The sequence below is a fragment of the Gordionus sp. m RMFG-2023 genome, chromosome 1, assembly GCF_954871325.1.
Source record: "Gordionus sp. m RMFG-2023 chromosome 1, tfGorSpeb1-WG-v2, whole genome shotgun sequence".
In the NCBI taxonomy this organism is placed as follows: domain Eukaryota; kingdom Metazoa; phylum Nematomorpha; class Gordioida; order Chordodea; family Parachordodidae; genus Gordionus; species Gordionus sp. m RMFG-2023.
This window is the reverse complement of record NC_088775.1, coordinates 13,415,062-13,442,972: the sequence shown is the minus strand read 5'-3', so window position 1 is coordinate 13,442,972 and position 27,911 is coordinate 13,415,062. Positions and strand designations below refer to the sequence as shown.

At 27.1% G+C, this 27,911-nt stretch overlaps 1 protein-coding gene across 1 annotated transcript; it reads left to right on the top strand.

Moving 5' to 3' along the window:
- The first annotated feature begins 461 nt into the window (after positions 1-461).
- Positions 462-25,745, top strand: LOC135931374 (sorting nexin-5-like). Its single transcript, XM_065468436.1, has 17 exons — positions 462-536; positions 587-753; positions 6,332-6,383; positions 8,993-9,237; positions 10,080-10,192; positions 10,436-10,537; positions 11,322-11,521; positions 11,664-11,739; positions 12,135-12,218; positions 14,604-14,678; positions 22,579-22,609; positions 23,526-23,610; positions 24,135-24,174; positions 24,268-24,354; positions 24,516-24,605; positions 24,706-24,771; positions 25,132-25,745. Exons 2-17 carry the CDS (start codon positions 606-608, stop codon positions 25,267-25,269), a joined length of 1,632 nt encoding a protein of 543 aa, XP_065324508.1. The 5' UTR covers positions 462-536; positions 587-605; the 3' UTR covers positions 25,270-25,745.
- Positions 25,746-27,911: the final 2,166 nt, after the last annotated feature.

Genomic DNA, 27,911 nt, shown 5'->3' with positions numbered 1-27,911 from the left:
CATGTTTATTATACCTATTAAATGGCTGCTTTAAAATACATTAGGTAGTTTAGGTCTTGCGTTTAGGAGTAGAGAGTCATAATGGTTGAGTTGACCATGTTAAATGCACTATTATCGAAAAATAATAGATTCTTCTGATATTCTTGTAAATTTGGATACTACCCAAACTTCAGGATTGCTTGCTTTACCGTTTAATCACCATTGATATTGATTTTCAATACGAATATATTAAGATTATTTCTCTTAGTAATATATTATTCTGTCATTTTTTACATAGGCAGTTATGTTTGGAATAGCATTTGCAGTATTCAGCGTAATCAAGATATTTAGAGGCAACAGACAAAGCATTATATTTCTCAATTATTTTCCTTATCTCCTAATACTCTTAAGATTAAAGAAGTAATTAAATAAGGTTATTCGGTTATTCTATATTACTATGTTTCCGAATATTTTAGACGTTTTGTCACTCGTCACGATAGAAAAATTGCACTAATAAGATACGCCTACGGATAATAAAGCCACATTTATAATTAAATGTATGTATATTGCAAATTATATAAGAAATAATTGAAAATATCATATTTAGAATTTTTATGTGCTAAATTATGGAGAAAGTGCATAATTTAAACACTGAAGAAGCTCATGATAAAAACGAATTATCATCTGACAATGAGGATATTTTTGATGAAATGCCTAAAATAGATAATAAAGATAATATTCAAATTAATGGAAATAAACCTAATCAAATATTTGGTAATTTTAAATAATATTTCATTGTATAAAGTTTTTCTATAAATATTCTGTATTGATTAATTTTCAAAATATTGATTTGTTATTCATAATAAACATTTTAAAAAAAGTGTGAAAACAATATGATGTATAGGATTTATAAATTTATTTAAATGGCATTTTTAAAATTTTATATCACATGCCCATTAGCCTCAAAAAATTGCCTACACTAAGTTTTAATATTCTATTATCTTTTTTATAATCCATAAAATTAGTATGTAAATTTGTTTTTTATTTGAAATAACTGAACACTTGTTTTATTATTAAAACATAATTGGGTGAATAATTAAAGCCTCCAGTATATTTATGAAATGTTCAATATTTTTTATCAATATGTTTTAAAATTATTAATACTATAAAATATTTAGTCAGTATAAATAATAGAATATCAGTATTAAATAAATCGTTCAATATTTTTGATCAGTATAAAATATAATTTCTGGATAAAATTTTGATTTTGCTGTTTCTAAAATTTGTCACAATTGAGCCATTTAACACTGGCAATTGAATGTTCTAAATGACTGACTTATAACATAATGTTTTTAAATACTTTAAAATACTACTAAAATCTATGTTTAGTTAAATAAGTCTTATATTTGCTTATCCAATTAATATTAAAAGTTTAAATTAAGGATAATATTTATATATTATAAATTATTCTTAACTAATAATACAATGCTTTTTATAAAATAAGGAGGGATATTATTTTTTATAAAATTTTTTAAAATAATTTGAATGGAATATTTTAGATTTATGTTATAAGATTTAAAAAAAATATAAATTTTGAACTATCTTTATAATTAAGATAACTGAAATATTTTATTTGTAAGAAATAGAGATGCACCCTTGCCAATGAGCCTAACTAGGCAAATTTAAAAATTATAACAGATTTGGCAAAAATAATATTGGGCCAGGCCTGACATAAAATTTTAGCTAAGTTATTTATGGAAAAATTATAATGGGCTAGGCAAAAAATTTAACAGCAAGGCCAAGCAACTTGTGCAAAAATTCATAACTGGCCAGAATGTGTTGATCTATAATACTATAAAATTAAATTCCTTATAAAGTATATCTAAATCGTTTTTGAGGGAACACCACCTAGACTTGTTATTTTTTCCACTTTCGCTATGAAAGATTAAGGATCAGATATTTTTTAAAAAACTATCATCCAATAGGGAAAATCTGGACTTTGTTGGATGCCAGATCTTGGATCTGATTTGTGTTTTTAGTAAACTTGTTTAATTATATTTTTAATAGTTGTCATGAATCAATATGCTTTGAGATCTTTATATTTGTATGAAAGGAAATAGAACTTTGTATTCTTAAATATTAATAAGTACTCATCTTTTTACATTTTAATTTGGGACGATATTTTAGCCAATATTGAAATGGCCTAATTATAAATGTGTCCATCTCAGAATAGGTGTGAGATTGACAGTCAATTTTTTTATGCATCAACATCTTGGGATTTCAATATAACATCACAACATGTTATAAAACAAAATAATTTTAAGGAAGCGTTTAAGAATCAGACAATTTAAAATTTGTAACTGATCTAAAACATATGCTGATTTTATTTGCCACTACCATATTTGTTTGATAACATATTTTTGAGTGTTATCATCATTCCAAGATGTTTTGTATCAATTTTGAAATATACACATTTATAAAAAGCCCATTTTAATATTGGCAAATCGATGCACCCCTAGTAATTTTGCTTATATCATTAGGTATTTTACAATCACTAGACTAGATTGAAAAACAAATTTTTAGTATATTAAAAGTCTGTTTTTATATGGCATTTATGTTTTTTGATATTAAAAAAGAGAATTAATTTTAATTCTTTCTTGATGAATAATCCGGTTTATGATTTATGGGTAATTCATATGGAAGGGTTGAATTTAAGGCGTTAATTTAATTTTTAAATTTACAAGAATAAAAATTTTTCTGATGATAATGATTGATATAGGCAAAGCTTATGACTATATAGTGGTGTTAAACGCCTCGATTTCGTCAATTTTTAAGAGGCCTATATCACGATTTTAGTCAAAATATTTTTACATATGCTTCTAAGTTTCGCCAATGGACGGCCAAACCTTACCACCTACGGGCAAGATATACAAGCCTCCTGTAAAATCAGTTAAATCGTCGTTTAACAAAGTTGCTTAATATGACTAGTTAATTTCAAATTTTTTTCTTGTTGCGGACAATATAATATATTTTTAACTACTCAATCTTTTAAAATTGATTTTTTTTAAACATTACTAATAAATTAAATTTTTGCCCCATTTATTAATTCATTAATTATTATGGAATTATATATAAAATAAAAAATATTATATTAATTGTTAGGGATATTAATTTCCCTGGAAACTATAATTGAGGGAAATTTCCCGGGAAATTTGTGGAAAAAACGGGAAGTTTCCATTAAAAAATTATTTCTCAGGTCAGTATTGATTTTTTTCTTGTTATAATAAAAATATATGAACTATTAATACATTAAAACTAGTATGATATAATTTATTTAATGTTATCTTAGTTAAAAACGATTCCAGATCTCTAAAATCGAGCAATTTGTCATTTGCCTCGCAACATTAAATCTAGGATTCAGAAAATCAGTTTATAACATCTGATCCTTTATCAACAACTTGTCTTTAAAATTAAATCGTCAATATCTTGGATCAAGTATATGAGCAGGGTAATGTATGTCCCGGCAACAAAAATCTTTCCCATTTTTTTTATAATTTCGTGATATGAATAAATGGTTGAGGAACGTGAGATAAGTTTGATTTGTCCGCTTTGATTTCCTCTATTTGTGTTAAAATGACTTATAAAATTGTATAGATGTGCAAGAACATTCAAAAAGTCTAGTATCTATAAAAATATAGAGTATTGCCGCAAATTATCTTTATTTTTTAAAGACTGTTAATTATCATACTGTTCAAAGAGTTGGGTGGGCTATGAAACTTAAAGAAACAATCCTATTTTTATTTTAAGTGGTTGTTTTTCCTTAAATGTGTAAAAGAATGTTGGATTTTACATATTTTATAATAATTTGGGCTTTTGTTACTAAAATTTAAATTGGCAATATTTTATTTGCTAGATTCTTTTAAAAGCAGTCCATGAGGTGCAGACCAGTGCATTCCATAATTGGATATTTAATTCTCACAAATGTTCTGACATTCTTCATTACTTGCATTATTTATTATAATATTAATTTTTGTGTTTCCTATTTCTACAATTATTTTGAATTCACTAGATATAATATACTTTCCCCTTTGCATATTGGTCCCTGTTTCAATTACTTCATAGAATATGGGACTTGGGATTGCTATAATAAAACTTATAATACATTCCAATCTTACCACCTATCATTAAGAAGGGTCAAATTTTTATCTTATTTTTCGGTACTATATTTTTATTCCTTTCATATTCACTATTTAATAAATTTTTGCTGAAAAATCTTTTGGACATTTTAAAAGCTGTTTTTAAAGTTTGAAAAAATTGATTCACGCTTCATTATGAAAAATGAACAATTTAACATAAAAATGGTGTTGCGAAATTATCAATACATATTTCATTAAATTATTTTTCATAAATTAGTTGAATTAAATTAGAAGAGGAAGTTGGCCTTATCCTGTATATCTTTCTGATCGGTTTTTCTAAAATCTGCTCGATCATATGTTTTTTAAAAAGGCAAAATATTGAATCCGATTCGATATTAGATATCGTCACCGCCCTATTATTTTATAGATCCTTCAATATTCCCCTTTCTTTTTTAATTGGATTTGATGATGAAAGTCTTCCCCCCTCCCCCACCACTTTTTTAAAACTAGTAATTTATTACATTTATCTGATTCCTGAAGTTATGTTAGGATAAATTTATTTAATATATATTCAATTTCTATTTTCTTTGAGAATATATGATGCGATTAGAGCAAAATTTAATTTTAAAATAAAGATTCAAGACTCTTATCGATAATTTTACGAGGGAGATTAACACCTGTATTGATAACTTTTGTCTTTTTTTTTTAATCTTCACTCTTTAACAGAAAAAATTCTAAACAAAACTTTAAAAAAGCGAAAAATATTTATAAACAAATGAAATCTATCAAATTTCAAAGTTAAATTAATATAAAAAATTAAAATTTTATACTTAATCATGTAATTATAAAATAATTTTCATATTATACATTGAAAAATGGCGAAGTGCGTCGTTACTCTTTAATAGTGTCGAGCTACTGTCAACGGTATTTTTTAAGGCAATAGCGCGTTATTAGCTATCTTTAAAAAAAAATAGCGATGAAGGGTAAAAAAGGTGGATATGCGTTACCCTGCATTCATAATTTGCGGTAATTTGCGACTTAGTATGCAAAAATACAGCATATTTTGCATACATCACTACGAATTCGTGCTAGCTATAAATACAGGGTTAGGGTTGACAAAGGTTTAATTAAACTGCGAATGCTGCACGAAATTTTGAGGTAATTTATTTTGCGTTTTATTCCCTTAATAAATATAACGTTTGAGTGGTAAGATGGGAAAAAATAACGTGAAATTTTAATTTTATTCATATTTAAATATTAGCATCAGGGACCCGGAATAAAGGCATTTTTGTGAAATTGTTCCGTTCTAGCTTTCGGAACGTTTATAGAAAAAATCTAATCTATATATATTTTTTAAATCTACACATTTTAATTAATCTTTATTTAATCATTAAATGAATTATATATTTATTACATCAGAGCTATATTTTCTAAAAGATTAATATTTGTTTTTTGTAGTGTTTATAAATTTCTGGCTAAAAAAATTATGAAGGAAAATAAAAAGGACTTATAATATCCTCCTGTTTGGGTGGATTATTAATTTAATTTTAGAAAAAATAAATAAGAAATTTAATATAATTTTAGGAACGTACCGGGAAGGTTGCAGAATACACGTACCAGTTTCGTTTACGTTTCATAAATTTACCCATGGGTAATTCAATTCTGTTCCCTGTCATTATTAGTATATAAATCTCTTTTTTTTTTAAATATTAAAAGGTATCTTTAAAAAAATTATATAAAATTAAAATTGGCATTTTTGCTTCTAAAAAAATCATTCAATAATAAATACATGAAACTTCACACAAACATAGTTTAGCATATTTAAGAAACTACTGAAAAAAAAACCAGGTCAAAATATCTATATGTTTTTTTTGTATTAACAATTTAAAATCTCTTTGGCGTTCCTTTTTATGAAATGTAACTTGCAACTTTAGCTACTTTTCAAAATCCCCCCCCCCTCCTTTAATATAATGATATATTTATTATTTTAAATGATGAAATTTCAAAATAATACCTACACTTTGGTTATTCATAATTATTATACTAATAAAAAATACTATTAAAAAATTGACTGAAAATTTCGAATCATGGCCAATAATGCAATTTAATTGCTCTTTAATCATTCAGATACTTAAAAATAATATATAAATTCATTTTATTTACTATAGTTATGATCATATTTTAAATACCTCTTTATATATAAAAATTTGGTTCAGACAAAGTTTCACAATCAACAATACAATCATCATCGATAAAACAACCTGAAAAGTATGTTTTTATAAAAGATATTTATTATATAATAATAATAAAAATCGAAGGCCTGTCGAAGTCGAATTCTTGTTTAAAAAAAAGAGTTATTAAGCTCAGTCTGGCCTGATTTAAAAAATTTTGGAATTTTATTTCGTAAAATGTTTTAATGGAAGAACTTGAAAAATATAGTGGATACATATTGATCTATTATCTGATTTTCCAACTAGTTCTTTTATATACAGTTTTGTAATTTTTTTTTGAACCCGCCTGATGTGGGGCAACGCTTGCGAGTGCTTTTGTTAAAAATGTAATATGTTTTTAATTTAATAGGAGCATAGCACATTAAATCTTTAAGAGGTGAAAGGAATGTGTAGTCTTTCTTTACCCATTGCTCACATTAACAATAATAAATAGCAATTTTTTATCCTTTTTGTTAAAAAACGATTTTTTTTACCACTTAAACGTCTCCCCCACCACAATGAAACTTATAATATTTATTAATCCTTGCTTATTAATTTATAAAAGTTTGTTAAAAAAAATGATTACAGGAATTAGTCTTCGATTTTTAAAAACGACCCGATTAAGATTTTAGCCAAAATAATATTATGTAAACCTGGAGATTTTGTTCATAGATGGCAGATGGACCTGTATTTGCCAAATATTGAGGCTGACAATTTTCCACTTATTTAAAAAATATTTTATCAACGGTAATTTGGGAGGTTTTTTTTATCTCCCAACATAAAAAGGCCCCATAACTTATAAAAATGATTAGTTATTTAAAGATACTTTTAATTATATAAATACAGATGCATGACATAAAAATGTATCTAAATATAGATTCATATAAAGGGTCTAAAAAATCTGGATACAGATACCCTTATAAAAATATTTCGATTTCCCAGTTATTTTTTATGGATTAGGATATTTTTAACCCCCCCCCCCCTCCCCCCAACCGCTTCTCCATTTCACTTGGATAAGCAATCAAAACCACAAATATAAATAAAACTTAGATTATTAAAGCAATGAATATTAAAAATTACCATAATTTTGATTTATTATTTAAGTATCTTAATTATTTTTGATATCAATAAATGGATTTTGCAATTTTTTTTATATTACCTAAACCATTTTACATTTGAATTTAGGAGCAAACTTGTAACGGAATTAATCAACTATATATGGTAGAAAAATGTTCAACTTATGGGTTTTATGCCCTTAAATTTAAATGAACGCGACCATTCCATCCTAAATTTAATTACAAATTATATCTAAATTAGAAAAAATTTTACGTATATATATTTTTTTAAAATTATTTATTCCCACATTTTGTTGGGCCTCGAAATTTTAAAAAATAAATAACTATTATTGCCTAAATCTCTCAATTTATATCTCTCTTTCCGGTTCCAACTTTTCTTCTAAAAAAATCCCACCCAAACCTTTATTTATAACGGTTAGTATGTAAAAAATTATCGGTTCATTTCAGCTAATTGTAGAGGTTTATAAAGTTACTTAAGTTAATACATTGTTTATTTATAAAATAGATGAAATTAATTTATTTTTGTTATAAGAATCTATGAATAATATAATAAAAAATATATAAATATATTATTAATATATTTTTTAATATAAGTGGATTCATATTTGCTTGTTGTGCCGATACACAAATTTTAGCCCCGAAAAGGCTCTTTTGATAGAAACTTGTATTGCGGGAACCTTAAATAATATAAGAACAAGTTTTTTTGGATATTCAAATTTTTTTGATTCCCAATATATTAAAACTGATGATTATTTATACATCTTTTCAACACCTTCAGACGAATCAATAATATTTCTAATATTATGTTCTTTATGGACATTTGAAGGAACTTTTGGAGGAGTTAGGGGTAGATTGCAATATCTCCATTTCTAAGCTATCATTTTTCAGGGCCTATATATTTTAAATGAAAAACTATAATTAATAAATACGGACATAAGGCTAAATAAAAGATGTGGACCTGAATTCAAAATCCTATAAATAATATATAAAATTAAAACATTATAAATTTGGTCATTTTGAAATTTATATGGGAATAATGGCACTTCTATCAAACTACTCATGGGTAGGTGGTGATATTATACTTAAATTAATTAAATAAATGCAACTAACAAATTGGTTATTTAGATATTTTGCATACTAAAATAGAGAAAATAAAAATGCTCTAATACTATTTGAAGCAGTTAAAAGATTGTGGATTAATTTAAGTCATAGTGAAAAAATGAATACATACTTCTTATGGATATTAAACAAATATTTTAGTCATTTAATAATTATAAATAACGACGAGATATGGAAAAATATGTAATACACTACAAGGGAAAGAATGTAAAAAAAGTAAAATTTTATATTGGTTGAATTGAAACCGGTTACCAGTTTAACTTTTTTTATAAAGTTTTTTTTACCCCTTCAAAAAATAATTATATCGGTTACGGTTCTGATAATTATAACGGTTTAGCGGTTCATTCTGGTTCACTCCGGGTCCCATAATAAATAACTAAATTTTATGACACTCTTAAGTATAAAATTCCTTTAATTGACGTTTTAAATGCCCGTAAATTTCTATTTGGTATTTCCTTATCTCAAATAATAGCATACTCGTTAAGTCGGACGCGTCGCTTGCTGATGGTGACTCTTCGTCTTCCGATATTCAGGAAGAAGAAAATGAACCCAATGAAAATGATTTGGAAACAACGGACCCAGAGGGTAAAGGGGATCCAAATGCTTCCCTTCATCTTAGCGATTTGACCCGTTCACTCATCCCCAAATATTTTATTCAAGTGGTGAGGATTAGCGTCAACGATTTTCAGCTCAGCGAAAACGCTAGGGATTTAAATGGTTTAATCGGTTATATATATCATAACGGGATTTGAAATTTATAGGGGGGTGGAATCATTTCAATTTTAAGTCATTTACCGAAGGCTATATTTTGACTTTAAAATCTGAACTGACTAGAAATGTATTCCTGACAATTTTTGCCATGGAACTACCTTTCAATCTATATTAATTATATTATATAGATTTTTATATAAATTTAAAAAAAATACGTTCACAATAAAAAATCGTCTGATTTATAGGATAGATGCTCATACCAGTTGAAATACATTTTCGATCAAATGAGATCTTTTAAATTTGAGAAATTTAGAATCCTCACTGATTACATGTTTTAATTATAATTATTTAGTGTACATTGTAAATAAAATACAATTTTTTTTGGTAAGCGTGAGAACAATTTAATATGGCGCATGTGTCTATGACGTTATAGAATCGAATCTATGGGAAGGAGTGGGGAGGGGGACAACCTTTAAAATGTTTTCTTACATAAATAAATCAAAACATGATTTTATAAGAATTGGATTTTTATCTATGGGAGGCTGACAATTAGATTTCTGAAAATGTGGCAAATTATTTTATGTTTAAATATGAATTGCAACTGTAATATATATGACAAAGACAATTGATAAAAAATAATTTTTACATATTTTTTTATTTGTGGAAGGGGCCGCCATTTAAAACATGGGGGTAAATATTCTGATGCCCCTTCCCCCACCCATAGAGGCGCAGTTTTAAAAAGAGAATATTTACGTATTTTTATCCATACACTGATAAATGGCCAGCGCCATTGTTTATTGATGTTACATGGTTTAAGGATTTAGCATCTATTTTAATATGCAATTTAGGGAGAAATGCGCCATATTACAATAATGGCGATAACGATTCCTCGAGGAACAATAGCGGATATATAGCTAACACTCCTTCGAATAAAATTTTGTATACGATTCGTTCCTTAAAGGTTCATAAATATTTTATTTGTCCAAAACTTGATTTTATATTTTATTTGCCCAAAACTTGATTTTATATTTTCATCCAACCATAAATGAAAGGAACCTTTTTAATTACCTTTTTTTAAAATAAAATCAATCTACTCAGCCAGAAATAAAGGATTGGCTATAACTTTAACAGATTAAGGTTAGCTTGATTTGCATAGTATATTATTTTTACAATCTATAAACTCCTCCATTTATTTATTTGATAGAAATCCGGAAGAAAAGATGTTTTTGTTGTCAATAGGTTCCATGAGGATATAGAATGGTTGGATCACTGCCTTTTGACTCAAAATAAAGCGTTAGGCTTGATTGTAAGTAAATTACAATTACTTTTTGTTTCATTAATTTTCCTCTTATTATTTTTTATTTTAAAGAAATTGCAGTGGCAGCGTAAATAACGAATCTGACAGCTATTTTCTCGGGCAATGACGTTTCATTCATTTTGAATGTATATCAATTAAAATCAGCTGATGTCACTTTTTTATAAAAGCTTTGATATATGATATGATATGATAAAATACGGAAACCAAAAATGGCTTGACAACAACTGATTTTTATTCGACGACGCTTCAAAATGCATTTTAATGAATGAATGAAACGTCATTCTAAGTGAGTATTGTATGTCATTGATCAGGTCGGGGTCCTAAATATTTTTTAGTCAGACCAAGCTGGATTCCAATTACGTTTTCTAAATAAGACTTCCGACTCGAATCTTTGGAGAAAAAAGATCGGATGGTCAGACATTTTATTTCTTCTCGAATCATCCCCAACTTGAAAATTGGTCTGCCGCAGAACTCTATATTTGTACTGTATTATATTCATTTCTTTTTTTCTTCTTCTCTTACATCTTTCTTTACCTCGCTCATTATTCTATTCATCCACCAAGCTCATGTGTTCTGTTTCTTATCGGAAGCGTCTGTGGTGGCGTAGGTCGAATTAACTACTTTAGCCCAATTTATTTGAAAATCCTTGAAGTAGGGCATATATCGGGTTTTAGCCAATAAAAACTTGATATTTGCAACATTCGATCGGTCTATAAAACGCAATACCCCATACATCTCTATAATTCTTATAAATATATATATTTAATCGTAGATTCCGCCTATCTCTTCCAAACCCATAGAATCATTTTTCCTTACATCCTACAACGTGAACAATCCACAAAACGCGCCGGAAGGTGATAACGATTACAATTACATTCAAGCCGACCAATCCTTGACCAAATCCCCTTATGACAATTCTATCTTACAGCACATTCATCATTCCTTCAATTACGATTGCTTCAATTTGGAAAGGTTTCTTTCATTTGATAATGATATATTAATTTAACAAACACATAGCCATATTTTGAATTGCAAAAATATAATCTCATTTATCTAACTACTTTAAAAAATAGAATGAATGAATAATTTTTTAAAATTATAATTTATAAAAAAGATACCTGACTCTACTACTTCAGCATCCAGTATTTGGTTCGGACATTACTCTCAAAAGATTTTTAACTGAAAAAAATGTAATAACGAAAATATAATCAATTGTATAATACCATTTTCATCTCTAACCCAGCGACTGGGCTATCATAGGGAAGGTTTAAAGTATTCCCATATTTGACAGTTATTTTTGAGCATGCCTACGTCAAAAATCTTCTCGAATGGATAGTTGATAAGAGAATAAGGCGCTAGTGACTCCACTAGTACCTATTTTTAGATAACTCTGAATTAATTTTAAAGAATTGGAATGACCGAATTCCTAAAAAAGACCAATAAGTCAAATAATTTTGTAAAGACTTTTTTTTCTAGTTTCGATTTTAGAACCCCAAACCATTTATTATGGCCAAACGTTGAATTTTATTTAAAGTGTTTCATTGCGCTTCGTAAGATTTTAAAAATCATTTTTTTTTATAAAAAGGCACCTCAACATGGAAATTTTAAAAAAGGATTTTTCGGAAAATTCGCTTCCGTCGTCAGCGAGATGAGAAAGGTCAATCAAGCGGTAAAATAAATACTTATATATATGTAATTTTTATTTTTTAAAAAATAATGCGAAAATCGCTTTATTTTAAGCCAGTTTTTGAGGTACTCTACTAGTCTCATTAACTCCAAGAATTGATCTGATACTTTATTATTGTATTATCCATTTATTTTGTTTAGATATGTAAATTGCTAAGTTTGAGTTAGAATAAACTGTTAAATTTGATTAATTTTAGATTCCGGCACCTGAGTTGTTGATTTTGGGACTTCACCACTACATAAATTTAATTTAAATGATGAAATTTGAGGTTTAACAAGATATATAATATGATTTAATTAATTGAGTTTCCAGGTATAGGCTTGGGCCAATTTATAAAACTATTACCGTATTAAATTTCTATTTCCCTCAAGAAACATTATAATGAATTATATTATACTGTGTTTATGATTTATAAGGTAATAATTTTTAAGTATTATTTAGAGATGTAAATATTGGGATCAGTCAAAAATGTAAAAGGAAATAATAAATCAGAAAATTACTCATTTTTTATAAAAATAAATAAATCATTTTAAATAAACAAATTTTATGTTATTAAAATTAATAATGTAAGATAATTTTTTATCATAGATTTTTTAAATATTTATATATCATGAAACCTATTCAATTCTGGTCTGTCAATAACCTTACTTACTTTTTCACTCCTCTAAAAATAAAATAAAAGGGTTACATTTTTATACATGTATAAAATACTACAAAATATAATCTAGCATATTCCAACTATAATTTACCAAATAATTCATCCTCGACTCCCTTTCAGGATTTATGCTGGTTGGGGCTTCTGAATAGCCTAAATGTTTTTCTTTAATTTGGAATATAATATGCCCCAGAAATGTTATAAATAGAGTTTAAATTACCAGGTGGGCTTAAGCTATTGATCCTAAATTTGGTATAGAACAAAAGCTCAACTATTTTATAATTTGACAAAAGTAAATTTGCGTTGTTTTCGCAGTTTCTATATTTTATTTAGATGTAATATTCAGATATTTATTAATATAAATTTGCATAATTTATATTGAATAATATTTTAATATAATTTAATTTGGGAAGGAGTATTAAAATTATTAATTCAAGTTAGATAATCTAAGTGTAAATATTTAATTTGTTCTGGTCGGGGCTGATTTGTTTTTTTGAATATTGGATCGGACTGATATTTTTAAAAACCGATTTGATCCGATATTTTTATTGTTTTTGGTTACATTATGATTTGAAGATACAATTAATATCTTTTATTTTATACGTTATTACTTATAATAATAAATTCTTAAATGGAACCAAAATTCAATTTATTTGTGATGCTTAAAAAAATCGAATTATTTTGTAATAAAATTTAATTTTTTTGTTATATCTGCAACAAGAAAATGATTTTAAAATATCTAACGAGTCACATTAAGCTAGTGTTTTCGAATACCTCATGATTTTCGCTAACAATAAATTATTCAAGCTTAGAGATTTTGTCTACATTTGACCAAAAGGTTTGGACATCTATTGTAAAAATTTAGAGACTTAGGTAATAATATTTTGGCTAAACTTGATAGCTCTTTTTAAAAATTTGGTAATCCAGACCGTTTAACAACACTACATTCAGCCTTAAACATTGCTCATATTTTAAATGAGATAATTATTTTTTGAGAAAAAAAAGAAACAAAATACACTTAATAATTCTTGAATTTCTTGATTAGAAAATATTATTTATGGCATTTATTCAAATATGGATGGTAAATAAAATCAATTTTAAATATCGGTATTGGATCGGTGAAAAATTTGTGGATCGCCACAGCCCTACTTATTATATCTGACTATTTGGCAGCCGGCTCATTGTGTACCATATTAGATGAGCTATTTAATGGGAAATTTTATTTTTAGAGTAACGCCGCATTTATAGTAAGCACCGTTGGCTCCAGCGATGCGAAATTATTTGCTACATAATTTACATATTCAAGGTATAATTTATGCGAATTGACAAAATTGCGTCAAAAACATATGCTATGATAGATTCTCAACTGTGATTTCGCTAGACTAATTTCGCATCACTTGAGCATATCGCACTTACTATAAATGCCGTAATGAAAAGGTTACCAAGATCTAACAATGCTCTTCATCGAAATATCATCCAACCACGGATTTATCATAATAATTTTTATGGTTGTGACCATAATATATATCTTTTTTACCCGCTCATTTTATCCCATAATATTTTCTCAGATAAACACATTTAACCAACAACTCGGGGCTTGAGGATTTTTTACGATTATATTTTTGGATATATAATTAATTTTTAACTATCGGATTAGACGTTTGTTAATTCTTCTAAAATATCCACCTTTTTTTTCACCCGAAATAATTCAGGAGTTTGACGAGTTTTTTCAACATGAAAGATTTTGGAATACTGAATATAGCCTATTGCTGAGAGATACATTGCAAGTAAAAAAATAAATATTTATTAATGCATTAATTTTAAAAAAAATTAATTTTTTTAAATTAAGAATTAATTTAATATTCTTTATGCCCTGAGATCTACATTGATCTATAAATATAGCGATTTGCTAGTTTCTCATGAAACCCAAATCAAGGGTCCCCTCGAATATAAATATAAGATTTTCAACTTATCCTGGCTTCAGGCTGCGTTTTAACAAGTCAGGTGGCATCGATTAGAAATCTGCAATAGTAGACCCCGCTTGGCCCGTTTTTTTAAAGAATCGGGTTCGGGCTGGGCCGGGCCTAATATTTTTTAAAAAAATCGGGCCTGGTCGGTTAGAAATTTTTAAATATATCAATTTTATATTGAATTTTTTTTTTAATCGCCGGGGTGGCCTAATGGGTTAGATGTATGCTTAGTAACAGAAGGACGCAGGTTCAATCCTGGTAAGGAGCATAAAAACTTTCAAGTTTTACTTCGATGACTGATGTGTAAAGACATATGGTATGATGAATTTCGGAGCTTAGAGATGACACCCCGATCACCAACAGGCCTGGACAGCCGGGTGCTAAGGATACCTATCCAATAAACAAAATGAAGGAAACAAATGGAAATATGAATATGAAAGCTAGGGCGTTCCCTCCAAGCGACGCACAGTGTGTAGACCTCCATCCTTTGAAAAGTAAAGTAAAGGTCAAAGCAAAGAAGACAAGATTAGCAAGTTTGAATATTGGGACGCTTAAAGGTAAGAAGAGAGAATTGGCACCAATGTTGAACAAGAGAAAAGTTGATAGAGCGTGCATACAAGAGACTAAATGGAAAGTACAGAAGACTTTAATGTTGGAGATGGGTATAAATTGTACAATAACGGAATTCTTAGCAATAAGAACGGTGTCGACATCATCCTCAGTCAAGATCTAACCTCCTCAGTGGTAGAAGTTAATAGGATCTTGATAGACTAATGAAGATAAAACTCTGCATTGGTCAATCAATACTACATATCATTTCAGTATATGCTCCTCAAACGGGTTGCAAGGAAGAAGAGAAAGATGACTTTAGAGCTATCCTTGATGAAGCTGTAATGGAAATCCCTAAGGATGACCTAGTCATAATTGGTGGTGACTTAAATGCGCATGTGGGGAAAGCAAGAGATAGCTACAAAAAGCATCAGGTTTTGGATATGGAGAAAGAAATGATGAAGGAGAGCACATACTGAAATTTGTGCAAGCCTTCGACCTTGCCTTAACCAACACCTACTATAGGAAAAAAGACAGTCATTTAATAACATACGAAAGTGGTACAAGGAAAACACAGATAGATTACATGCTAATCTCTCGCAGAAGATTAAAAGATGTAATAGACTGCAAAGTCATTCCAGGAGAAGATATCGCCGCACAACACAAGCTACTAGTCATGGATTTACACATCTCAAATAAATCCACTCAAAACAAGATAAAACTGGAACCATGAATCAAATGGGGCAAATTAAAAACAATGACAGATGCCTTTGCAATCAATGCAAACATTGAAACAATAGATTCCTCACAAGTTAGTGAAAAAATGTGGACAGACCTTTCATCGAGATTAATAGACACTACCAAATCGACACTAGGCTTGACAAGGGGAGGTAACAAATCATACAAAGAACTATAGTGTACAAACCACTATACAGGAAAAAAAGCCCTTTATAAAATATGGTACAAATCCAAAAACCCAGATGACAAGACAAGATACAAAAATCCAAGAGATTAGCTACAAAGGCGGTGGCTAGGGCCAAATCTATGGCATACGATGACATGTATGAAGAACTACGAACCAAAGAAGGGCAAAATAAAATATACAGATTAGCCAAACAGCGAGAAAAGAACTCTAGGAATATAAACGGAGCTCCGAAAGTAATCAAAAATATAGATGGGAAATTGATAATAAAGGAAAAAGTAATAATGAATAGATGGAAAGAATATTTTCAGGAGCTTCTCAAATTTAATCCCCACATACTACATCTAGACGAACACTCCCCATGTCAAAACCTTGTACAATCTATAATAGAACAAGAAATAATCACATGCCTCAAGCATATGAAAAACAACAAAGCTAGGGGTCCAGACGATATTCCAATAGAAAGCCTTAAATCACTAGGAGATGATGGAATACATCTCCTCACAAATCTTTACAATAAAATACTTCGAAATGAAGATAATTCCCCAAAAATGGAGGCAGAGCTATCTAGTTCCTATCTTCAAAAATAAAGGGGATCCACACAATTGTCAAAATTACAGGTGCATAAAACTAATGTCACACTGTCTAAAACTATACGAAAAAATAATAGAAAAAAGATTAAGAGACATAATCGAAATAGGAGAGACTCAGTTTGGAATTATGCCTGGAAGATCAACAACTGATGCAATCCACGCAATTAGGCAAATGAGTGAAAAGAACAAAAAGTTACACATGGTCTTTCTCAATCTAGAAAATGCCTTCGATGGAATCCCAAGAAAACTTATCTGGTGGGTGCTACGCCACAAAAAGGTTCCCGAAAAATATAAGAATAATACAGGATATGTATATGGGCCATACAACAATGGTCCGTAGCACAACAGGTACTTAAGCAGGCTTCACAATAGCCGAAGGAATTCATCAAGGGTCGGCTCTCAGCCCATTTCTCTTCATTACAGTAATAGATGTATAGCACATCTATACCTTATGATATTTGCAGATGATATTGTGATACTTGCCGAATCCAAGGATGAAATGAAAGAAAGATTAGTGAGTTGGATAAATATCCTAGAAAAGCACGGACTAAAAGTAAATAGAGAAAAGACGGAGTATATGGTGATAGGAGGAGATGAAACAGAGAGTATTGATATAAATGAATGGCAGATAACGGCAATTGTAAGCTGCAAATATTTGGGCTCCACTATACAAACAAACGGCACAATAGAAAAAGAGATCAAGAGTAAAATTAATCAAGGGTGGTTAAAGTGGAGATCTTTATCTGGAGTGCTATTTGACAAAAGAATCACACACAAATTAAAGGGAATAATTTACAGTTCCATAGTACAACCAACTATTCTATATAGTTTGGAAACATGGCCAACCAAAGAATCAGACGAGAGAAGTCTATAAACTATGGAGATGAGAATGCTGAGGATGATTGCTGGGGTAACAAGAAAGGATAAAGTGCGCAGTACAAGAATACTAAGTAATTTAAAGGTAGTGCCCATTAAGACTAAGTTAATGGTAAACAGACTTAGGTGGTATGGGCACACAATGAGAAGGCCTAAGAACTACATAGGAAATAAGGTTGAGAGTTTGGAAGTGATGGGCAAACGTAAAAGAGGTAGGCCAAAACTTCAATGGGGCCATAAAGTTAGAGCCAATATAAAGAAGTATAAATTAGATAAAAGAGATTGTATGAATAACATAAAGTGGAGAGAGATGTTGAAGGAGCTTACCACCAGAAAAGGTGAAAGCTAAAGATAAAAAAAAATTGAATTTTTTAAGTAAAATAAAAATATTCGATTTTAATTATGAAAGCTAGACTCCATATAACATATATCCCTTATTTTGAGTAATTATAAAAATTAATTTCTATATTTAAATAAATTTGGGCCAGGCTAAGCTGATAAATTTTTTTTAAAAAAATTTCGAGTTCGGGCCGGACTGGCAAAACTTTTTAAAAAAATTTCGGACTGAGCTTGAAAAATTAGGCCCAATTCAGATCACTAGCATCGGTATCTAATTACCGCTATAACTTTCTCTTTCAGCCTTTATCTCATCCCACCTAGTCACTCAAATTATCATCAATAATATATCCACTTCTACTGACATATCTCCGGCCTTTACCTATTGGGACAGCAACAGTTTACCCCCCCCCCCCCTCCTGTCCAGCCTCCATTCAAAATGATTGGGATGCCCCTTTGATTGCCTGATCCATTGAATAAAATTGAGTAGGCTCTTCGAGGAAAACCCAAATAACATAATATTAAATGCAAACTCTGGCTAGGAATGGTTCGGAGCCATCCAGTTCCAGACCTGGGAACAACTAATCATATCCATAGCTCTTCTCCTTGGCTGTAATGCAGTTGTATCCTCCATTTTCTTCTATTGTGGCCAGTCCATCGATTCAAATGCCTACCATCCCTTGCACTTAAAGTTTTCCTGCCGACGTCAACCTTGTCATAAATTCATTAACAGTGGGTTTTTCAAATGAAACGCCCTATGCCAGCATGGTATATCCCATCCCCTGGACGAAAAGTCTCTCACTGGGGGCTACACTTATATCGATTTTGCATTGAAGACTAACCTCTCATTTTTTGCCATCGAAAAGGCAGAAGTCCTTAAAAAAATCAAATACGTTGGCCTTACAAACACAGTCTTTATAACAATAGTCACCATTACCTTAGGCATGTTCGAAAATGATAGCATTAATTTCATAAAACCATAGGCGAAAAAAAGAGATAGATTTCAGGCATAGACTGCTCAATTCCCAATTTTATAAGGTTATAAAAACATCGCTCATTTGGTAGCTATTTGCAAAGATACAACATTCATTTTAATAAGGTGTTTATAATGACTTTAACATTAAATATTTCATTGTTTATTTTTTATTTAGATCGTATATAAATTGCAAGATATAATATAAAAAGAATGAATTATTTTTTAAAAATTCATATTTTAATGAATGTAGAAAATTAAATATATATATATATATATATTAAACAATTTTTATAATAATGATTTATAATAAGAAAATTAAGTCAAAGAAATTTTCGCAAGATAGAACATTTAAAAAATTGACGTATATTTTTTAAACAAAAATAGCGGCTTAATTTACAACAGAATAGGAATATATTTTATAATATAAAATGACATAAATTTAAAATTTATGTAAAAGGTTTTTTTGTTCAGTAAAAATAAGGTTGTATCTTTTCCATATGTGTAAGCATTTATTTATATATTTTTGTTTTTACTAATAATACATTCTTAAATTTTCTTAAACCTTTAACAATCTTTATATAATGAAAATCAAGGTACCTTTGAATTATAATCAAGGTATCTTTGAATTATAATATATAATATCATGATTAAAAATATAATTCTATAATTTTAATTAATATTATTTTTTAATTTACGGACATAATGTTAATATATCTGACTTTTTTCTACTATTTTTATTCCTAACTTTATTATTAAATAGAATAGGATACAGCTTTGGATTTATTATTTTATTTTTTAAAATTATTTAAGTTTCCATTTAACAATAAAGCTCTTTTAAGTAAAATGGGCCCATGCAGTTAAAAGACAATTTTTTAAACCAAAAAATACTCAATCTTTTTATTGCACATATTTCAAATGTTTTATCCAACATCTACAAATTAACATATTTTAATTTATCAATTAAATAAATGTGTTTTTACAGGATTTTTAAATTCTCCCATTAACAAAATATTTGCAAGCTAAATCTAAATGGCCTATATATGTGGTAATTTCAATGGAAGAAATAAGTTCCTTTATTAATTCAAAAAATAACTCGCTAAAAAATGATATAAAGTTAAAAAAATAACACTTTTCCGGAAAAAATACATTGCTGCTAACACATAATATTTTCTTTAATTATTAATTTAAATGAATTAAAGCATTAATATGAGTAAAAATATATTTTAATTAATATTTTTTTTTAACATACATATTTTTTACTATTTTTTAATTTAGAGATATAATGTTTGTTACATATTCGTAACAATTTATTTTTTTATTGTGTTAAACGTTAATATGCTTGTCCATTTAAATAATGGTGGTTTAAGGCGATAATGTTAATCGTGTGATATATTAAATTAAACTTTGATATTATTATGTAAATTGAACATATTAAACGTTATTTTATATGATATATACCATTTTTCAGAAAAAGTATAACGATTAAATATTTTATTTTGTTTCTTAATTTATATGAAAGATATTTAGCCATATTCTTTTTTGTTAAATAGTTTAATAATAAAGAAAAAATACATTTTGATAAAAAAAACTACTATCGACGACAAGACATTCTAAAATACTATTACCGACAACAATCGATAATTATTATCATTGCAAGCCCCCACCCCCCACTTGCAATAATGTTAATATCTCTGACTTCCTTTTTTCTATTATTTTTATTCCTGATTACTTTATTATTATAAAAAATAGGATGTGGCTTTGAATCAAAATGATTATCATTTTTTAAAAATTATCTAGGTTCCCAATTAATAATAAAAAGTAAGTGCACTCATGCAGTTAAAAGACACTTTTTTAAACAGCATATGCTAGATCAGGAATTAGGATCCCTTATTAATTAAACTCTAATTCCTAGATATAAAAATATTTTATTTTATCATTTAGGAAAGCTTAAATTTAAAAATAAATATGATAATTAAATTAATTAAAAATATAATTAGTCTTAGGCCAATAATTTTTTTTCATTAAAACAATTTACTTTTTTATGGAGTTATGCTTTTATGAATTATTTGGGTTTTTTTTAATCTTTCATTTTGTAATTTATCAATTCATCTATTCTTCCAAAAAAATTAAAAAATTTTTACATGAATTTTAAATTGATATCATTTTATATTATAAAACTAATATTGTTATATAAAATGTACAAATTAAATTTTTAAAAATGCTCCATTTTTAAAAATCCTCCATTTTGCGGAAATTTTCTTATTACTTTCCTTATTAATATATTTTATGAATTACCTCAGAATTAGGAATATCATAAGTATCTTTATTAAATAAAACAACGCTAAAATTCCAATAACATAATTTTGAAAAAAAATTATATTGATTAGTGTAAAAAATTATCATTTATATAGTATTTTAAATTATTTAACAAGACAAAAATTAATATGTCAATTTAATATCTACAAGAAAATAAATTAACTTTTATAATTATCGATAATTAAAATATTTGATTTATAGCCTCAAAATAAAATACAAACAAGATAATATAATATCATAAATAAAAGACCATTAAAATATAAAGTAGAATATATATAATATTACTACATATATTATTAAAATTGTTTAATATATAATATATATATATATAATTAATTTTTTACATTCATTTATATATGAATTTTTAAACAATGGTTAATTATTTTTATATTATATCTTTTTGAAAAATTATATATCTTGCTATATTTTCAGTGTTGTGATGATTTAATGAAACATATTGACGATTAAATTAAAACCCATCCATATAAAATTATAATCTTTGCAAAAGTAAATAAAATATAAACAAAGCATTATTGAAATTTCTTTTATTATTCCTGTTATTTTATTTTGCAAAGATTATAATTTTATATGGATGGGCTTTAATTTAATCGTCAATATGTTTCATTAAATCATCACAACACTGTATGTACGTATAAAATAAAATTTTAAAAAAAATCATAAATACATGAAATATTTATAACCTTAAAGTCATTATAAACATAGACTTATTAAAATAAAGTTGTTTCTTTGCAAATGGCGATTAGTTTAGGCATGTTTTTTAATAGTTGAGATTATAGACTTATATTAATATATATGTCTATAATTACAGGTAATCTCAACAAAATATTTTACTTTAGTCACCTCACCAGATTTCTCTCTAAATCTGCCGATCCAATTTCCTAAGTATTCAATACTCTAGAGTGACATTCCCCCCCCCCCCCTTCCACCTTTTAAATTCTTTTTTAATATTTTTGTATTATATTTAAAAATATTTCCATATAATTTTAAATATATTCTTATTTGCTTTTTTAAATATATTTTGATGTCGTTTATATTGTATCTTATTTTTTAATTTGAAACCGTTTTTTTAAATTATTTGAAAATTAAAAATTTTTTAAATATAAATAATAATTTTATTTTATAAAATAGGCATTTAGCAAGAAAGTCGAAGCCATATACCGTAACCCTATACATACATATTTATATAACTATGACAATTTAAAAAGAAAACAACAAATTTACTTTATTATTATCAGTCAAACTTCATAAATAAAGATATTTACATTAATATTATTTTATATATGTCCTATTTGGATATAAAGTTCTTTAATATTAACTGAAGGGTAATTTTTTAATTTTAAAAATCCGATTTGATCGGAAATGTATAACACCATATATAGATGACCCACGCCAAATTTCGAATTTTTTTGTACGAATTTTAGAACTACCCTTTAATTTATGTGAATTGATTTTTTTTAAAAATTTAAATTAAAAATGGCGAAAGTTGTTAGGAACCTATTAGTGTAGGTACACCACACATGCCGGATTTAAAAAATTTAAAAATCTTTCTCTGTACATGGATTCCATATCTCAATCATTGATTTATATATACTACTAGATTGGCGATTTATATTAGTCCTCATAAGAGTCAACTGTAATGCCATTTTTAATTTGCGTGTCTATTAAATGACATTATACAATTAATGGGCGTGCACACCACAAAATAGCGCTACAGCTGACTCCTGTATAAGGACATTTTTAATTAATGTTCATTAATCTATTAATATATATACACCCAATACGACATATATAACTGAGTTTAAATTTTTTTAAATTTTTACATCTTAGAGAATCCTCGAATTTTTTTGCACAAAAAAAAGAAAAACTGTTTAAAATACAACTATTTATTTATTTTTGTAAAGAAAGAATTGTAATTAAATTATTGAATTAAATTTAATATTTGCGAATTTCCTTAAAAAAATTTTTATAATTGTATTTTGACAATTTAGACTGAAATCCAAATATCATCATAGTTCATTATTTTAGATTTCATGACATCTATTTTATTCATATTATGTTCAACATATAACGTTTAGAGTTGGCCCAAGTATCCGGACATTTTTCCACCGCTCTCTCTATGGCTCATTGCAACGGACCCAGTATTTACCTCGATTTTAATCAGTAAATAATATACAGAAGCAAACGATATCTGAATTATTCTCCCTCTTTTTTTGTTGACCAATTTCAAAAGAAAAATTGATGAACCCCCTTTACTAGAGATTTGCTAATACCGGCCTCGAAAAAGCTGATCCTCTTATGAGTTAATTATAAGATTTATTTTTTTAATAAACCCTTGATTAAAAAAAAGTTTTAACCACATACCACACCCAAGTCCTGCGTTGCTCAAAAAAGTTCGGCCTACCATTTTAATCTGATTAAAAATAGCTAACTCAATATTTTGGCAAGAAAAATATTGCCTAAGCCTCGAGATTTCGTTATCCAAATCTTCAGGCTTGCTTAATATTTTTCTGGCTAAATAGTGAGTTAGTCGTTTTTAAAAATCGGCTCAAATATAGCGATTTTGCATTACTAGTTTGGAGTATATTTTTAAAAACTTCATTTTTTCGGGCCTGTTTAGCAAATTCTCTCTAACCTTAAAAGCGTCTCATTTCTTTTTTTTTAAATTTAATTTACTTATATTTTAGGACTTTGCAAAATGTGGGAAATCTTTTCGAGAATCTTAAAGTACTTATCTATTTATTTATTTCAAAAAAATACATAATTTAAATTTAAACACTTTATTTTTCATTAAGAAATTTTTAAACCAATTTTTTTAAGCAAAAGAATGAAGAATTACAGGCCTACTATCAACTCACGCTAGGCTTCGAACTCGATTTTTATTGTAGATATTTAGATTCGCACAAAGTAAAAACCATTTTTAAAATCAGTAAAATAACACGCTATAAATATTACTCTGCATGAAAAAAAAATCTTTTTACTTTTTTTGCAGAATAATTAAGTAATAGCGTTACTTTATAACATTGCTTGTATATCATAAACTTATTATTTAAAAAAAATAATATCAGGACACATTGAATAGAAGAAACTGTTTGTTACTCGAATACGAAAATAACAAAAAATTATACGAAAAGGCCAAACCAAACAAGAAAGAAATGGTTGTTTTTTATATTTAATTAAATTTTTAAAAGATATTGGAAAACGATATATATATATATTATATATCATTCATAATTGAAATTTTTATGATTATTTTAGGCCAGACAGGTGAAGATATTGGCTGAAAAAACGCTGCAAGAATGCTCGGATACCGCCAAAAAAGAGGTTTATAATTTTAAGCATTTTTATAGGTTCACTGAAAAGCGTATTTCAGCTTAATTTCTTCCCCTTATAAAATTTAAAACACTTTACACATCATTTTTTCCCCCCATTTTAAAAATTAATGGCGTTAGATGAGTTATAAAAAAGTTTAACTAATTTAGTATATTATACTAAAAACCATTAATGCGCATAATCTGTAGAGAGGGAAGATGATTGGGTGAGATATATTTGAATTAAGAAAATAACCACCATTAGGAATTCATATAAATTACGTGATTGTTACTTTTTAGTTCCCAAACCAACTTATTAAGAATAATATTTTAAAATTGTTTATATATATTTTTTTGCATACATTATCCAAAGTTCAATCGATTTCACAATGACCAATCAGCCCAAATTCTGCGAAGCATATATAATTATGCCAATGCGAACCTCCAAAAATCAAAAGACATTTACGAGATTATTTCCTTTTCCCTTAATCAATTGCAAGCCAGTTTATAATCAAAAGATATTATACATCTTAATTATATATGTATTTGAATTATAAGCGAAAAACGAAACAAACTGAATTGTTTTTTTTAAAGTTCGACAAATATTTTTAACATTTTTTTTTAAATATTAAAATGCCCAACAATGTATCAATTATTTAAAAAAATATATATTTTTTTTCCTTAAAAATAATTACAAATTATAACTTAAATTTAAAATAATAACCTTATAAATCACATTTATACAAATAGTATAATATATATATACAATATATATTTTAATAAGAAAATCATATCAAGTTTTTACTATTTGGTTTTTTTATAAATATAACCCCTCCGTTCTCTCAAATATTAAATTGAAACAACTTATGATCAGATTGTGATTATGGTGGAATTAAAATTTAATATTTTCCCAATATTCTCATTTTTATAACCGATTATTATTATATATTTATTAAATATAAGCCAACATAAATAAGCTCTTTGTTTTAAGAGATTTAATTATTTCATTTAAAAATTTTTTTTTATTAATAAATATATTTTGTTTTAACTTCATAAAATTCTAATGCTTATTATATTTACTTTTTATATTATTTAAATTTAAAAAAAACAAAGTTAAGCAAAACAAATAAAATTGTTCATATTTTTAAAATATCATCCAATATATACGTTTAAACTCCCTAAAATGTTTAGTTTCCTGAAGCAAGAATTTAGATTTATAGAAAACACAAAGGATTTACTTTTAGACTTAGAGCAATCATGTCATTCTAGTCTCCATAGGTAATACTTCTCTAAGGTCAGCCGTAGGGACAACCCTGATTACACATAGTATCCGTTTCTCTATCACGTGGTAGGAGGTTTGACGCAATAATTTTAGTAATTTTATCTCATTTCATATGGATGTGTCTAATTTCAATTTTATGATTTCGGGCGTGGGCTTAAAATATAAAATTGGCCATGGGTCCAATGCTTAAATATATACTTGTGGTTGCTAACAACAGACGCTACACTGTGAATCAAATTATAGATGATTAATATTAGTGTTGCTAAACGGCTCGATTGAGCCGATTTTTAAAAACGGCTAAATTAATATTTTAGCCAAATAAAATTAAGAATCTAGGAAAACGCACCTAACACGAGATTTCGCTAATAAATGAAATGTAATTATCATCTTTAAAATACATGCTATATATATAGTATTTTTAAAAGTATTTGAATAATAAAATTAAATAAGAAAAATAAAAGTAATAACCTTTCACAAAAATGACGTTTTCGTTAAACAAATTAATTTAAATAAAATATTAGTGAACACGATATTTTTGTCAAACAAATTAGTTTAAATAATATATTTGTGTAAATGATATTTATGTCGAACCAATTAATTTAAATAATATATAAGTGATGAGATTTTTGTCGAACAAATTAATTTAAATAATATATTAGTTAAAATGATATTTTTGTCGAACAAATTAATTGAAATAATAAATTAGTGAAAATGATGTTTTTTGTATAACAAATTAATAATTAATATATTACTGAAAATAATAATATTCAATTATTTCATTCGTAACATAACACATAATAAAGGATATAAAAATTCAATAAATTCGCAAAATATTTTCTATAAAGAAATCAAAATTAGTGTTGTTCGATTTTAGCAGATTTTTTAAAACTAATAACTCAATATTTTATTCACAAAAATATTATGCAAGTCTGGATATTTTGCTCATAGATGGCACAACTGTTTGGACATGTATTAGAAAAATCTCGAGACTTAGACAAAATTTCTGACTAAAATATTGGGTTTGCCGTTTTAAATCGAGATGTTTAACAACACTAATTATCATTGGACCTAATTCTTCTAATATCTCAATTATAGAACAAAAAAGATTCATGGATCATTATTTTTAAGGATCGATGTCCGCTTAAGCCCTATCTAATTGCATATATTTATAATAATGGATAAAATAAATGATAAAACCGGGTAAATTTTCCTCAGTACATTAGCCCAATTTGTGAGGTCCGAATTAAAAACCAGATCGCGACTGTCCTACCATGCCTAATATAATTTATGGTGGTTAAGGGTTAATATAATAAAAATTGCAGTTGATATAGGCATTTGAAGAGTAATAATGAGTTTAAAAAATGTATTTTATTTTTTGAAATATGTATAAGTGCAAAATATGATAGTAGTCTAACTGAAGGAAATTGCTTTTGCTACTATGCCAATTTATTTAATATTATTAGTCTGACATGTAAGATTTGACAGATCACCAATGAAAAATTAAATTATTAAACTTTTATATTGGGGGGGGGGGGTATGTTTTCCCGGTTGAATCTTTAAAATGGAAATGTGAATTAAAAGTAGTGTATTGTTATGACTATTTGTTCAAACTTTTTTGTCTAAGCTGCTTTTATTTTGTATGGCTACTTACGTTTTTTGTTACAACTACTTCTTTCTGCACGATAAATGAGGGAAAAATTAACCTATCAAATCCCATCCCCCCACCCACAAACACAAAATCAAAAATTTTATTTGCAAATTTGTCTGTTTTTGTAAGTAACTTTTAAGCATATCTCTCCCAAAAATGTATACAAAGAAGATCTTGAAATAAAAATTAGTAAAAGTTAATAACTTTTAAAAATAAAGGCTAT

Coding starts and splice junctions, on each gene's coding strand:
- LOC135931374 (XM_065468436.1), top strand. CDS start 606: ATGGAGAAAGTGCATAATTTAAACACTGAAGAAGCTCATGATAAAAAC. Junction 9,238..10,079: donor AAACGCTAGGGATTTAAATG/GTTTAATCGGTT, acceptor TATGCAATTTAG/GGAGAAATGCGCCATATTAC. Junction 24,355..24,515: donor GATATTTAGATTCGCACAAA/GTAAAAACCATT, acceptor AAATAATATCAG/GACACATTGAATAGAAGAAA.